The 17,505-nt window shown below is 40.3% G+C and overlaps 1 protein-coding gene across 1 annotated transcript in view; it reads left to right on the plus strand.

Moving 5' to 3' along the window:
• Nucleotides 1–17,505, plus strand: part of grk3 (G protein-coupled receptor kinase 3) — a 302,636-nt gene that overhangs the window by 213,383 nt on the left and 71,748 nt on the right. The window contains exon 11 of the mRNA XM_072588022.1: nt 4,237–4,367. Coding sequence (XP_072444123.1) covers nt 4,237–4,367 — 131 coding nt within the window. The remainder of the gene's footprint in view (nt 1–4,236; nt 4,368–17,505) is intronic.

Raw genomic sequence — 17,505 nt, forward strand, 5'->3', positions numbered from 1 at the left:
CGAGAAGCAATCGAGTTGATTTTCGGGCAAAAGCCCTTATCATCTGAGAGGCTGTGACTTTGCTTTTTGTTATTCATCTGAGCAATGTATCAAAAGGTGTCAATATTTACTCTTCTGCTTGCTGGTGAAAACAATGAACAGTTTTGCCATTAAAATGACTCCGTTAATCAGTACAGCATTCCAAATAAGAAAAGATGTTTGGAAGAGGGAAAGTTGTTTTATCACCCAGTCCGTTCCTGACCCATACGGAACATTGTAATATTGCCCTGCTTCAATCAGCAAGTTAATATCATTCTTGTTGAATTAGTAAAGTATCCATCTCCTTTTTGAACTTTTATGCATTAATTTCACTGGATGTTGTGTGTTCCAGAAGTTTAAAAGCCTAAAACACAATGTACTAATATTTATGTGTAGCATTCTATACCATATGAATCCAAAAATGGCAATTATGCACTTTCACACACATAAAAACAGTGTAATCAGATGAAGAATTGAACTTTGTTAAAATTTCTCTTTAAATGTGAACTTATTGTTTCATTCCTCAATTTCTCACTTGTTCTCTTAGAGATGTTGTGTCTTGATTTCAGCAGGTTTTGATGGCATTTCAGTACTTTGCACAAAATAAGTAGACAGTGAATAATAATGTGGTATTCAATCATGAAGGAATGATAGCCAAACTGATCCTCGCATGGCACTGTCCTGTTTGTCCGAGATCACTGGTCACTACATTGCACTACACTTAATTTTTCTCTGCCCTAACTTGGGGGAACTGAGACTGAGTAGTGAACCAGCTGTTGGCCCAGCTGGGATTAGTGTTTATTAGGAACTCGAAGGTCAATCTGAGCCTTCATGGTTTTGTAGTTTGTGAATTTGCTCACTCCTGCTATGAATGTCCACTTTTACATAAGATTATAGAGAAATTCAAACAAGAACACAGCCCATTCAACAGAGTCATCAATGTTATGGTTTGGCACCCTTCCATTTGTGAGAGTGATGGGAATGTAGACTCAGCATTTAGATGTGATGAGGTGAGAAATTATCCATTTCTGTTTCCCTTTCCTCTAGCTACTCATTTAAGCTGATCTAAGCTTTGACATGGATGGTGAATTCTACAACCACACAAACCTCTGTATTAAAAACCATTCTCTTTGCAGTTCAGCTGTTGACCTTATCCAATAGGTATGAGAAGTTTGCTCCCTGTGTGGATGAGGAAAAGGGTGGCGGGGTGGGTGAGCCAGCTGACCACGGCAGTGGAGAAGGCAGTTCAAGAACGGGGAGCAAAAAGACTAGTGGTAGTTATAGGGGATTCTATAAATTAGGGGATGGATAGTATCATTTGCAAGCTGGATCGGGAGTCCCGCATGGTGTGTTGCCTGCCCAGTGCCAGGGTGCAGGACATGTCTGACCAGCTTGAAAGGATATTGGAGCAGGAGGGAGAGGATCCAGTTGTTGTGGTCCACATTGGGACAAACAACATAGGCAAGGCTGGGATTTTCAAGCACAAGGAACGAAATTAAGGAACAGGTCCTTGAAGGTCATAATCTCCGGATTACTGCCCGAGCCACGTGCAAATTAGCTTAAGGATAAGAAAATTAGGGAAGTAAACATGTGGCTAACGGAGTGCTGTGGGAAGGAGGGGTTCCATTTCATGGGGCATTGGCATCAGTTTTGGAACTGGGAGGATCTGTATCGATGGGATGATCTCTCCCTGAACCGATCTGGAACCAGTGTTCTAGCAAAAAGGATAAATAGGGTGGTCAGTAGGACTTTAAATTAATGAATCGGGGGGAAGGGAAAGGGAAAACGGCAGGAAGTATGATGGTAAATAAAAAGGTAAGCAGCAGATTAGCATGTGTGCAGGGGTGTTTAAGTACAAGGCAGACTATGAAAGCAGTATAAAAGAAGGATAGCTCACGAGATATTATTAGAGATATTAGAAATTATGAGGGCAAGAAAACTAGCATAAGGGCACTTCACCTGAATGTTCGTAGCATTCATAACAAGTTCGATGAGTTAACGGCACAAATTATCGTGAATGGCTACTATGATTTAATAGCCATTATGGAGACATGGTTACAGGATGGTCACAACTGGGAGTTAAATCTCCAGGGGTATCAGACTATTCGGAAGGACAGACAGGAAGGTAAGAGAGGTAGTGCACCTCTGATATTCAAGGACAACGTCAAGGCGGTGCTAAGAGATGCAATATAATGTTAATGAATGTGAAGTCATCCATTTTGATAGATGTAACAGTAAAAAGGATTATTACTTGAATGGTAAAACGTTGCAGCATGCTGCTGTGCAGAGGGACCTGAGTGTTCTTGTGCATAAGTCACAGGAGGGTGGTCTGCAGATGCAACAAGTAATTAGGAAGGCAAATGGAATTTTGTCCATTATTGCAAAAAGGATTGAGTTTAAATGCAGAGAGGTTATGTTGCAACTGTACAGAGTGCAGGTGAGGCCACACCTGGGGTACTGTGCGCAGTTTGGGTCTCCTTACTTGAGAAAAGATGTAATAGCACTAGAGGGGGCCACAGAGGAGGTTCACTCGGTTGATTCCAGAATTGAGAGGGGTTGGCTTATGAGGAGAGGCTGAGTCGATTGGGATTATATTCTTTGGGATTCAGAAGAATGAGGGGGGATCTTATAGAAATGTACAAAATTATGAAGGGAATAGATAAGGTAGAAGGAGAGAGGATGTTTCTACTGGCAGGTGAAACTAGGACCTGAGGGCATAGCCTCAAGATTAGAGGGGGCAGATTTAGGACTGAATTGCGAAGGAACGTCTTCACCCATAGGGTTGTAAATCTATGGAATCCCTTGCCCAGTGAAGTCGTTGACGCCTCTTCAGTAAATGCTTTTAGAGCTAAGGTAGATTTGTTTTTGAACAATAAAGGAATAAAGTGATACGGTGAGAGCGTGGGTAAGTGGATCTGAGTCCATGAAAAAATCAGCCGTGATCATATTGAATGGTGGAGCATGCTCGAAGGGCCAGACAGCCTACTCCTGCTCCTAGTTCTTATTTTCAGAGTGCATTATCGCTAAACACCTATCCGTAACCCCATTTATGTCATGCCATCAATAAATGGAATGAGTCCATATCTATCCTATGCTGTAATTTCATTGTATTGAAATGTTAAATCTTTCTTGATCACATTTTAAACATTAAAAGACTGCCCAGATGAGCTTATCTCAATTGTTAGCACTTGCACCTCTGCTCCTGATGATAATGGATTAAAGATTAGATTAGATTAGATTAGATTACTTACAGTGTGGAAACAGGCCCTTCGGCCCAACAAGTCCACACCGCCCCGCCGAAGCGCAACCCACCCATACCCCTACATTTACCCCTTACCTAACACTACGGGCAATTTAGCATGGCCAATTCACCTGACCTGCACATCTTTGGATTGTGGGAGGAAACCGGAGCACCCGGAGGAAACCCACACAGACACGGGGAGAATGTGCAAACTCCACACAGTCGCCTGAGGCAGGAATTGAACCCGGATCTCTGGCGCTGTGAGGCAAAAGTGCTAACCACTGTGCCACCGTGCCGCCCCAAGACTTGAGAAATATAATCTATCATTGAGAAATGATAATTCAGTTATAAATGCTGTATTTTCAGAGGTGTTTTTTTTGTGTGTGACATATGTAAGTAAGGCTTTATCATTGTTCAAAGGCAGAAATTGCTGGTCAAATTCAGCAGCATTTGTGGGAAGAAAATAGAGTTAACATTTTGAATCCAGTGACTCTTCATCAAAACTGAACGACATCACCAGTTTTTCCAGCAATTTCTGTTTTGGTTTCTGAACTCCAGCATCAACAGTTATTTGTTTTATTTGTGTCACCTGTTCTTTGGTTCATGTTGAAATGAGAGATTTTGTAATATTATTTAAAGAAGAGGCAATAGTTTTTCCTGTGTTCTGCCCAACATTCTTCCTCTGAACAACATCATCCAAACAAATGGTCAGCTTATCATCTGATTCCATGGTTGCCTGCAAAAACAAAAGCCGTGTTTTCAAGAGCAATTTATCAAGTCGAACAATTTCATTAAGGGACAATCAATGAAATAAATGCACATCTTTCTTTCTTCCACTACCAGAACCAGCTACACCAGGTTACTTTGATTCAAGTATCAACTGTGAGTGTAACAATCAGTAGGACAAACTGGTAGGGTTGTACAAAATGATTTAATCAACTCAAAATCTTATAGCTGACTGCTCTTCCTATTTCTAGGTGGAGACTTACATTATCATCTTTCACAACATGGAGTGTTTTCTGAGAAGGAGATGAGGTTCTATGCTGCAGAGATTATGCTGGGCCTTGAACACATGCACAACCGATTTGTAGTATACAGGGACCTGAAGGTAAGATAAGATTCACATAGCCATAATTTTTTTAAAGTTATGCTTTATGTAAACTGATTAAGTCGATTTCTTCACAATAACCTTGGAACATGGTAATTTTTTAAAGGAGTATCTTCATTGTGAAAACTCTGCAAACTGTACACAGCAATCTGCAAGAACAAGTTATTGACATTTTGTGTGTGAAAATTTTCTTCAGAAGCAAGGGCTGAAAGATAAACAGGTAGCTTTAGTCCTGAGAAAATTAGAGAGAGAAAGGGAGAGAGAGGAACAGATGCTTCCAACAAGGTAAGTCAATGGTTTGAATGACCTACAAACTGGTGAATCGATGCTTTAAAAATTAGCACTGAGATGACACAAACATTAATCAATACATTAGAATGGACAAATAGAGGTCTGTCAGAGGGATACAAAAATAAACAAAATTAAACAGGAAGCTGGGAAAAGCTACAATGCAGAACGTCTGAAATTAAACCACTAGATGCTTCCAGAACATATTTGGTCTGCTCGTTTCTTGAAAAGAAATGGTCACCACCTTGGGCTCAAAATCAGTTCCATGTAAATACCTTTCTCTACTCCGCTCATAGAAAAATCCCACAATATGCAACATACCTTGCCTTTCGTAAATGAAGTAAAGAATACAGCAGAGATCTTGTAATCAAACAGAAAGGACCTTGTTTTGTATATTTAAGCAACTGATAGCCTATCTACTTGAAATAAGCAATTTGCTCATTTACAGCTAGCTGAACTTTGGGCATCAATGTTGTGGAAAAAGCAGGGCCTTGAGTTCAATTCCTCCTCCCATCTGTTGCTGATTTTATGAAAAATTGTCTCCTCTGACTTGCAGCGACATCAGTGCAGGGGATTTGCTTGTGCATGTACTAAATCTTTACAGCAAGTATACGACTCCTCATGCGCCACTTGTTATAAATCATAGATCATGCATTGTGGTAAATGCAATGTTATATTTAAATAAACACACTTATTGGAGACTGCAATTTTATAAAATACTAACCTCCTAACATGCCAATTACAATTAGCTGTAGCATTTGTGGTTCCATTTCATCAGTGGTTTTAAATGGACTGGCTAGTAGGTATACATCATCACAACAATGCTGCAGACTCCAGCTTACCTATTACCAAACCCATGGGAGTTCTGTTATTATATGTGCAGAATCTTGCATCTGCCATCACTTTGCAATACAAATAAAAACTTTAATCCTTTTTTTAAAAAAAATTAGTAAGGGAGCCAGTAATTGATATTTTTATCTAAGTTGAAATACCAAGCAACAATTAAACACTAACTGATCTGAGGTAGCATTTGCTGAAAACCAGTAATAGTAGCATTAAAAATTTATAATTCCACCGAGAAGTAGAAAAATTCTTTGTGTGTTTCACAATACAGCACTTCTGAAATGGTGCATCATTTGACGTGCTGTGAGGATGCTGTGGGAGTTGTTTGAATTTGTTAAATGCAGAATCATAGAATTGTACAGCACAGAAGGAGGCCATTTAGCTCATCCAGTCTGTGTTCGCACTTTAGGAGAGGAATCTAATTATGCAAATCTACTCCCCAGTCTTGTCCTATTGTTTTTATCGTACCAGGAAGCACTGGTCACTCCCTCTTATGTTACTCATTTTCCCACATTTCCCATTTACCCTCCCATTTAAATGCAAATAAAATGATGCAAGAAATGAGTGCACATATCATAATAATCTGTAAATAAAAACTCAAATGAGTTACTCTAAGAAAGACTTATCCAAGTCTGTATTCCAAGGATGAATATAATTAAAACTCATTTACTGAAATGTACAATAACACTTGACATTGTAATGCATAAAATATTTACTGTGCAATCCTGAATTGATCACTGTTCCATGATTGTATAAGCAATCCTCTGAACAACAAAGGTAGAAGATTATATTCAGTTCTTGGGAAATCATCACCGTTGAGAACAGCAGCATCATCCCTTGGAGAGAAATGGTGCTAAGTGAGTCTACTGGAGATGAAATGATTTATTTCAAACCAGTGAGAGTACATGATAACGTTAGTTTCTATATCGCCATAAGGATATGTTTCGAATCACTTGATGCAGATATGTAGCTGGATAATTTGGCTGTTTCACAGAACTCAACTACATAGCTCAAAATTGTCGTTGTAGGGGAAACACTATGTAGTATTTTGTGTTTGAATATTAATCTATCAGTTACAGAGCAATGACCTTTTAATCCATCCCAGTTTTATGGATCCAAAAAATGTTTACGGGAAAGCCAACAACTACTAATCAAAAATATTCTTGCTTAAACTGCAAGAAAAGTTGGTGATTTTTTGCATCTGAATATTGCTTCACATTATTACCCTAAGCTTCGCTTTTCCTGCAGCTGACACACTTAAAAAAAAAGTAGCACTACACGAACAATACCTTTTGATTTACATATGCTCAGAGATGTTGCTATCAAATGATACTTGCAAAGGAATAACCTGCTCACTGACACTCCTCTTGGTAAAGCATAGATGAAGTGAGACTGATTAGCCTTAATATCTAGCAACATTCAATTGATTAGGATATCAAGAACCTCCACCAAAACTGGGGTCAGTGGGAATTATGGGAAAACTAACTTCTGGTTGGGGTCCACTTAGCCGAAAGGAAGATCTTGTGATTGTTGGAGGTCAGTTACCTCAGCTCCAGAACATCTCTGCAGGAGTTCCTCAGGTTCCTAGGTCCAACCAATCTTCAGCTGCTTCAATAATGACCTTCCCTCCATCATAAAGTCAGAAGTGGGGATGTTTGCTGATGATTGTGCAATGTTCAACACTATTCACAACTCCTCAGATGAAGAAGCTGTCAAGACCTGGACAACATCAAGACTTTGCTGATAAGTGGCAAGTAATATTTGCACCACAAGTTCCAAACTACGACAATATCTAACAAGACAGAATCTTACCATTGCTCATTTGTATTTGAACATTAATCTATCATTTCTGAGAGCAGTGATCTTTAGTTGAGCCCAGGTGTATGCAATAGCATTACCATTGCTGGATGCCCCCTTTTAACATGCTGCAAGTTACCATTGACCAGAAACTGAACTGGATTAGCCATATAATTCTTGTGACTACAAGGGCAGGTCAGAGGCTAGGCATTGTATGGTGAATAATGTGCCTCCTGTCTCCCCACTGCTATCCACCATCTACAAGGTACAAATGAGGAGTATCTGCTGCGTTGGATGGTACAACTCCCAACAACACTCCAGAGGCTTAAAACAATCCAAGACAAAGCTTTCCATTTGTTTGGCATGTCTTCCACCAACTTCAGCATTCACTCCCTTTATCAATGATGCAGTAGTAGCAATGTGAACCATCTACAAGATATACTTGCAATTATTCACCAAGCCTCCTATAACAGCACCCTCCAATCTCAACTTCCTCCACTTCGATGGAAAAAGGAGACGGATGAAATGGAAAAACCACCACCTGTGAGTTCCATTCCAAGATACAGACCATGCTGATTGGAGCTCCCTCCCTGTTGCTGTGTCAAAATATTGGAATCCCCCTCCTAACAGTACTGAGTATCCCTATACCCAGAGGTTCATGAAGGCAGCTGACCACCACCTACTCCTGGGCAGTTAACTTCTCTCTCTTATTCTTTTTAATTTTGAAGGTATTATAAGTCTCAAACTTTCACCTGGGTTCTTCATAATCAATATAAATAGAATAGCCAGAAATCAGGCTGGAAACCAGTTTATCAGGCAGCATCCGAGGAACAGGAGAATCGACATTTCGGGCATCAGATTCCTGAAGAAGGGCTGATGCCCAAAACGTAGATTCTCCTGTTCCTTGGATGCTGCCTGACCTGCTGCGCTTTTCCAGTAACACATTTTCAGCTCTGATCTCCAGCATCTGCAGTCCTCACTTTCTCCTGGAAACCAGTTTAACTCAGTATGCGTCAATCCTGAAACCATGCCTATGGTTTTGATCGTCATGAGATACATACATTTATATGATTATGAAAGCAACCTGTAATCTCGACTGGGAAACTCCTACATGTAGACAGGCTGAAGTGCATTAGATGCTATGTGTAGCAATTTTATAAATGCATTTCGAATACACTGCTTTTTGTGTTGCAGTGTAGTATCATCTATCCCCCTAATAACTGGTCTGAAGACTAAACATTATACGCAAGTCAGATTCTAAAATTAACCAAAATCCACTCAAGAGAAAATTCCATACCACAGGTGTAGGGAGAGCAACAATAGCTTCCTTTTGGAACTATGATGCTGACTCTGGTTGGACATACTCCTGGAAATATCATTACATGAGCTGGTGATTCTAACCATTTAATCCTCAAACAGCTGCTGTTGGTCACCTATCATGTCCACAATTGCAGCACATTTCCTTCCCAGCTCATTGAAAAGCCCATTGACTTATTTATGTAATTCAATGATTCTTGACTGTCAGTCAAACAACATGCCTGTTATTTTCATACTAATGAATAAACACTAAATACAGTTTTGACTATGATTTTTCTCCTGTGTTGCCTGCAGCAATATCTTGGAGATTAGACATTAATTCCTGGAGACTCCTGGAGGTTTGGCAACTGTAATTGGAAGGGAATGGTTTGAATACATGTTTTCTCCACTGGAAACTAACAGAGCAACAAGGTTCCCTGCCTTGATTTGTCACAGACCTCGAGAGCACACTGATAGTAAATACTATGACAGACTGCCACCTGACGTGAGCCACATGGTAATCAAAGCTGAGGTGTCAACCTTCCCAGTACTTGTTAAATGACCAAATCATTTTATTTGGTTTTGTTCTTGGAGTATGAAGAACAAACCTTGACACTGAAGCTATTTTCAAACATATACTTGAAAAGAATTAAGACTATTGTTATAGTTTTCTTTTTATGACCTTTGTTAATTAAAGCAGGCATTCAGTATTGTAAGGAAAAGAGATCCACATTGGATTTCACATTAAGTATTGCATTTACCAATTGCAATTGTATGAACTTCAGTTTTGATGGCTTTGAGTCCAAAGATGTACAGATTAGGTGGATTGGCCATGCTAAATTGCCCACAATGTCCAGGGATGCGTATGCTAGGCGCATTAGCCATGGGAAGTATAGGGTTACAGGGATAGGGTAGGGGATGGGTCTGGGTGGGATTCTCTTTGGAGGATCAGTGTGAACTCGATGAGTTGAATGGTCAGCTTGCACACTAGGGATTCTATGAATAATATGGATGGAGTCACTGATTCTGATGATGTAAAATATCAAGAGAGGTTCAGGATGCTGATTGCAAGAAAAGCTCATTTGATCTCATAAGCAGATGACATCAATTACTGCCATGGATACTTCAACGATTCTTGGAGGAGCCTTTATTCGATGTTAGTTTCTGAGGCTGCATTGGATCATCTTGTAACCTTCTTTACAAATAACTTCAGTACTGCTGTACTGTTTGAATGGCTGTATTTCTTGCTATATACAATATTTTTTGCCACTCAATAATTTCACGGTGTCACAAAGAGTCTGTATGAATTCAGCCAAAGACCAGCCATGGCAGCTGTTTGACAGGTGTAATCCTTAGCTTGAGTTGCAGTGCATGTCCTGCTTCATATTAGATACTGGTGGCAGAAAAATGGACCCCAGCTTGAGTTGCCCAGCTTTAGGCTGTTCACATGTGATACCAGAGGCACCAGCAGAATAGCTGTTTATATATCTTAAGCATGAAACTGTTCCAGTCACTAAAATATCAGATTATCTGCAATGTCACCCAAAAGAACCTACACGTGAAACAATGTAATACACACGGCTGCCATTATCCCTTCATTTTAAAACACTCAGTACTTACTGATCTCCTCCATGAAGCCAATTATGTCCAAGAATGGCTCCTCACAGATACCTCATATCTGCTACAGCTATGGCTCATGAGTCTACTGAGGCAATTGAAATCAACAGTTATGATCGAAATAACCATTTAAGTGTAGATGACACAGCCTGGTCAATTTCAGGGAAGGCAGAGGACATAAGCAATGGGAGCAGGAGTAGGCTATTACTCTTCTGTTCAATATGATCATGGTTGGTCTTCTACCTCAATTCCACCTTCCTGCACACTCCACATATCCCTTAATTCTCTTAGTATTTGGAAATCTAACTGTCTGTTTCTTGAATGTATTCAACAACTGAGCATCTATAAATCTCTGGCATGGAGAATTCCATAAATTTACAGTTTTTTTTAAAGTCAAGCACTATATTGGCCAATTCCCTATTCTGAGACTGTTGTTACAATACCCACGGATACTGCGAACTGGAAATTTGCAGTTGAAAAAAATGTAACAAAAAGATATCATGTTTTAAGTCTTCTTCTCTAGCAAACAGACTAAACGTGTCACTGGAAATACAATGTTTTGGTGGGTAGCCTATACTTCAAATTACAGAGCAGAGCTTTCTCCTAATTCTTTTTTTTAAAAAGCTTTACAAATATACATTATACATCCTTTAAGTAGACATTCTGTTCTCCAAAACTAGTCCCAAATAATTCTTAGCTTGCAAGAGTTTTCTCAGTCTGGTAACCTTTAACCCAAGAACTGACTGGAGGCACTCTTTCTAGGTAAATGGATCTTCTAGCCTTGTTCCAACATGTCACGAATTTGGTCTTTTCAATCTGAACACAAAATTCTACCGCCATTCTTGTATGGTGAACCACAGAACTATCAGCTTCTAGTTGCTTTCTCTCTCCTGGATCCTACTGCTGGAAAAGCTCAGCAGGTTTGGCAATATCTGTAGAGAGAAATCAAAGATAATGTTTCAGGTTGGGTGACCCTTCCTCAGAAGTCATGTGCAAGAGGTGCACAATCTCTGGCTATAGTGATGCATTGCACCTTCATTTTAGTTGAAGCCTCTGCCAACTTATCAGATAATGGGCAGTACTCAAATTACTGAGATTGAACACACCCTTTTCATGATATTGTTGATATTCATGACTAAATAAGAGATCTGTGGGAAGAATATTATAATGCCCAGAGGACAGGAAGAGCAAGATCCTAATTTAAAAATGCATCCTATGTTAGCTTGTCTAATTTATTTATTAAAAATGGAAACTTACTGGATTTGAAAATGGCTAGTGAACACCCTCCTGAAATGTCACTTTCTTTAAATTGTATGAACACTCCAGACTAACTAATGCAAAGAACTAGTCTACCTCAGCCAATTCTGAACAAAGGGACCATGAAAACCCATTATTCCTTGACTCAATGAAAATGACTGCATAGTTATCTACCTCCTTTAAAAAAAAGCATAAAGGTTTCTGATGTGGGAACATGACATTCCATCTCATTGACTGAGTGTCTCAACCTAAAGCCTCTGTCACATGACTGAAACTGCTGGATCATTTGAATCGTCTTTAGTGACATGTTACTGTCTGTTTGTGAATCTGATTGTAACACCCAAAACAGCTTCACACTTAGCTAAATGCCTTCCTCTGGTATCATGATCTCCCAAAAATCTGATTCCTGACAAGAAACCTGTTTCTTCTGCAAAGTGAACCAAGTCCCTCTTCTATCAGCAATTTGACTGCATTTGAGCTAATAGAGTCATAGCGATGTACAGCATGGAAACAGACTCTTTGGTCCAACCTGTCCATGCTGACCAGATATCCTAACCCAATCTAGTCCCACCTGCCAGCATCCGACCCATATCCCTCCAAACCCTTCCTATTCACTTACCCATCCCAATGCCTTTTAAATGTTGCAATTGTACCAGCCTCCACCACATCCTCTGGCAGCTCATTCCATACACGTACCACCCTGTGTGTGAAAACGTTGCCCCTTTGGTCTCTTTTATATCTTTCCCCTCTCACCCTAAAGCGATGCCCTCTAGTTCTGGACTCCCGACCCCAGGGAATAGACTTTGTCTATTTATTCTATCCATGCCCCTCATAATTTTGTAAACCTCTATAAGCTCACCCCTCAGCCTCTGACACTCCAGGGAAAACAGCCCCAGCCTGTTCAGCCCCTCCCTATAGCTCACATCCTCCAACTCTGGCAACATCCTTGTAACTCTATTCTGAACCCTTTCAAGTTTCACAACATCCTTCCGATAGGGAGGAGATCAGAATTGCACGCAATATTCCAACAGTGGGTTAACCAATGTCCTGCACAGCCGCAACATGACCTCCCAACTCCTGTACTTAATACTCTGAACCAGCTCCACCAAAAGGGTTTTCTGTGGACAGCTATCTGGAAAAAATCCTCAACTGGACATTGATTTCTGAATTCTCTAATTCACATGAACTAATTCTGAAATGTGATTTGTGATTTGGAAATTCTTTCATATCTCTTTCTTCCTTGGATGCCTATACACATGAATGTGCACTGCAGACACACCAGGTTTTGAATGTGGTCGTAGAACATAGGTCTATGGCCTAAAGTTCTATGCACAGGAAATATGGCCTATGATGTTGTGCCAATCATGACACCAAATTAAACTAATCCCTTCTGCCTACCCTTGATCCATATCCCTCCATTCCTTGCATATTCATATGCTTATCTAAAAGTCTCTTATTGTACCTGCCTCCTCCAACACCACCCCTGCCGGTGTATTCCTACCACTCCGTGTATTAAAATAAACTTGCCCTTCATGTCTCCTTTGCACTTTCACTCTCTAACCTTAAACACATGCCCTTTGTATTAACCATTCAACTCTGGGAAAAAGATTCTGACTGTCACTCCTATCTATGCATCTCATAATTTTATAGACTTATATCAAGTATCTCCTCAGCTTCAGCCACTCAAGCGAAAACACTGAGTCTTTCTTGCTTCTCGTTATACCTCAAACCCTCTAATTCAGGCAGCATCGTGGTAAATCGCTTCTGCACCCTCTCCAAATCTTCCACATCCTTCCTGTAATGTGGTGACCAGAATTGAACACAATACTATAAGTGCGTCCTAACCAAAGTCTTATAAAGCTGCAACATGACATCCCGACTCTTGTATTCAATTCCCCAACCAATAAAGGCAAGCATGCAACACACCACCTTTACCATCCTATCTACTTGCCTGGCCACTTTCAGGGAGCTATGGACTTGAACCCCAAGATCCCCCTGTTAATCAATGCTGTTCAGAGTCCTGCCATTAACTGTATACTTTTCCTTAAAATTTGATCTCCCAAAGTGCAGCACCTCACACTTACCTGGATTAAACTCCAGCTGCCATTTCTCCACCCATATCTGCAATGATCTATATCCCACTGACAACCTTCTACATTATCTACAATTTCACCTATCTTTCTATCATCTGCAAACTTACTAACCCACCCATCTACATTTTCATCTAGGTCATTCATAATTATCACAAACAGCAGAGGTCCCTGAATGGATCCCTGCGGCACCCCACTAAGTAATGGACCTCCAGCCTGAAAAACACCCTTCTGCCATTACCCTCGGTCTTCTATGGGAAAACCAATTCTGAACCTGCACGGCCTCACATCTTAAACTTCTGGATGAGCCTGCAATGAAGGACCTTGTCAAAATCCTCACTAAATTCAATATAAACAACGTCCACTGTTCGACTCTCATCAATCATCTTCATCACCACCTTGAAAAATTCAATCACGTTAATAAGACATGACCTGCCCTGCACAAAGCCATGCTGGCTGTCCCTAATTAGGTCATGCTTTTCCAAATGTGCGTAAATCCTACCCCTAAGAATTCTCTCCAATAACTTCCAACCACCAATGTGAAACTCACCAGACTTTCCTAGATTATCCCAATTTCCCTTCTTGAATTAGCTACTTACTAGTCCTCCAGGACTTCTCCAGTGCCTAATGAGGATGCAAGATTTTGGTCAAGGCTCCAGCAATCTCCTTTCTTGCCTCTCAATAACCTAGGGTAGATACCATTGTGCCCTGGGGATTTATCCACCTTAACGCTCTTCAAAATGTCCAATACCACTTATGGTGAACCCTGTTTTTAACTTTAGAGATATTGCTATGGATCACTTTAATTGAATCCTGGAATCCCTATAGCATGAAAAGCAGCTGTTTGGCCCATTAAGTTTGCGTCAACCCACTGAAGAACATTCCATCCAGACACAGCTTTTGACAAGAACAGCTGCTGGTGCATCTTTAAAACAATCTCCTGATCTTTCTTGCCACCAACTTTTTCTGACAGCAACTGCTGGTGCCATGGTATGTGCTGCTGTGCAGAGATAGGACAATATTGGTGCTGTACTCCAGCCTACCCACTTTTGCATAGGTGCAGTCAAGGGTTTCCATGGGGATGGTGACTAAAAATGGTTGTGTCTACCTGGTTTCCATGGATCTGCTGTCAACATCAGTATATTTACCACTCACTACGTTGGTTGCATCAAGTAAGACAAGGCTTCCTAGATGTTAGTGCAAATGAGAAATGTAAATTCAGTAGCCATGCCTTCCAGTTGCTGCCTGTCCCGTGATTGTCTTTAGCCTGCAAGTATGTACAGGGTTTCTGAAATATTCTGATGTTTTGCAAACATTCTTCTTTTTGAAATGATTTGTCTTGAATTCTTGGTTCCACAGCTGTGAAGCAATCTTAGCCTCTGCTGGAAAGAGAGCACGTCCTGAACTCCTCCCAGATCTCCAATTCTCCTTTTGATGATTCTCATCATGACATTTTATCAGCTTTACATCTGTGTTCCCCTGAAGGAAGCAACTCAATATCTCGCCCACAGAATTAGTTGGGAATGAAGTTAAAGATGGTAGAATAACCATGCAAACTCTTTGTCTTGGCCTTTTCTCTGCCTTAACATCTGCCTTCTGCTCTACTGTTAACGAAGGTTCACTTTCTCCTTTTCCCAGCACCACCACCTTTTCATTTGATGACATTGTAGTTGTGGTGTATGTGCAGGGAAGGATGACACAAGGCAAGGGCCGAACAAGATGCCTTTAGGCTGAAAGAGAGATGGAAAAGAAATGAAATGTATGTGTCCATGTAGCTATGCTGTCAGCTGGCAGCATGAGATTGTAACTATTTAAGCTTCACGTCATGCGAAATTCTGCCAATATTAATGTGAGCTTCAGCAATGATGATAATCTGCTTTTATACAACCAGAGTTGGATGCCCTTTCTGGTGGTGAATGTCTCACAATTATACACTCTAGTTTCTTTGAAAAAAATGATGAACTGATTAATGTATGGCAAGAATTAAAGAGAAGTGAGTTAGAGAGAATTGGGTTTGATTGTTTGACTGCCAGAAGGTATTTTATGTTTGTGCAAGAGGTATGCATTCTGTGGAATAGGAAATTCTCATTGCTAAGCAAATTAGAGTTTGATGGGTCAGTAAGTATGGGTGTTGCTTTAAGGTGGTCTCGAGTGAGAAGTTATTCTGTGTAATCCTCATTATAGAAGAGTTGATAGAATGCCAGACCATCTGTGTCCTCAGAAGAACTTACTGGTCATCTTGTGAACAGTCCAAAGCAAGCTGTTGCCCCATGACTGACCTCTGATTACTGATGGTTCTGGCACGAGGCTTATTAAACAGAAGTGAGAGATTCCTGGAGTGTAAAAATTACAATTATAAAAGGGCTGAAGAATGAATTTCTGCAGTCTGTCCTTGCTAATCTCAAGTGCTTTGATTAAGAGGGTAATGCTGCGCCACATCTGCACAAGATTCCTTGTGTCCAAGGACATTCAAACAAATAAATAAATATACAAGTTAGGAGCAAGAGGAGACTATTTGGCCCCTCAAGTTTGCTCCACCATTCAACAAGATCATGGTTTATCTGACTGCATTTTCTTTCCATTTCCTGACACTTTTCAAGCATAGATTTAGGGTGAGAGGGGAAAGATTTAAAAGGGACCCAAGGGACAACGTTTTTGTGCAGAGGGTGGTACGTGATTGGAATGAGCTGTCAGAGGAAGTGGCTAGCATAATTACATTTAAAAGGCATCTGGTTGGGTATATGAATAGGAGGGGTTTAGAGGGATATGGGTCAAGTGTTGGCAAATGGAACTAGATTAATTTAGGATATCTGGTCAGCATGAACGAGTTGGACCAAAGGGTCTGTTTCCGTGTTGTACATCTCTATAACTGCCTTGTTTGTTAAGAATTCTTATATATCCTCTTTAAAAACATTAAATGACCCTGTCTTCACTGCTCCCTGTGGAGGAGAATTCCATGGACTCATGACTCAAAGAGAAAAGAAATCATCTCCAAATAAACTGGGTATCCCTTTTTTTCAAACAGTGACCCTTAGTTCTAACTTATCCCACAAGGTGAAATATCTCTTTAGAGCCATAGAGATGTACAGCACAGAAACAGACCCGTCCATGCCGACCAGATATCCCAACCCAATCTAGTCCCACCTGTCAGCACTTGGCCCATATCCCTCCAAACCCTTCCTATTCATATACCCATCAAGATACTTTTTTAAATTTTACAATTGTGCCAGCCTCCACCACTTCCTGTGGCAGCTCATTCCATACACGTACCAGACTCTGCATGAAAAGGTTTCCCCTCAGGTCTCTTTTATATCTTTGCCCCCTCACCCTAAACCTATGCCCTCTAATTCTGGACTCTCCATCCCAGGGACATTCTTTAATATCTACATTGTCAATTCCTCGCAAGATCTCAAATGTCTCAACAAGATCACCTCTAATTTTTTGAAGTCCCAACAGACATCAGCACCATCTGTAATCCTTCCCTTGTAAGACAACCCCTTCATCTTAAGACTCAGACAAATGAACCTTCTCTGCATAGTTTCTAATCCAGTTGTCTCCTTTCTTAAATAAGTTGACTAAAACTGTATACTGTACTGAAATGTAGTCTCACCCATGTCCTGTGTAATTGTGTTAAACATCTCTACTTTTCTATTCCATTCTTCTTGTAATTAATGACAAAATTCCAATTGCCTTCCGACTCATTGATCTTTTAGAATGGAATTACACCTGAATTTATGCTATTTTAAGTGCAAATTAACATAAGTAATTATTTATCAGTTACTCTTTCTTCACCGCCAAAAGTGGAACTCTCAACTTAACAACACGATGGGGATATCTTCACCACCCAGGAAAGCAGTTCACCATCACCTTCTCAAGTGTAATTAGGGATATGTAATAAATGCTAGCCTTACTATTAATGCTCATGAAGAAATAAAAACAAAATTCTGCTT

Source organism: Chiloscyllium punctatum, chromosome 17, assembly GCF_047496795.1.
Source record: "Chiloscyllium punctatum isolate Juve2018m chromosome 17, sChiPun1.3, whole genome shotgun sequence".
Classification (NCBI taxonomy): domain Eukaryota; kingdom Metazoa; phylum Chordata; class Chondrichthyes; order Orectolobiformes; family Hemiscylliidae; genus Chiloscyllium; species Chiloscyllium punctatum.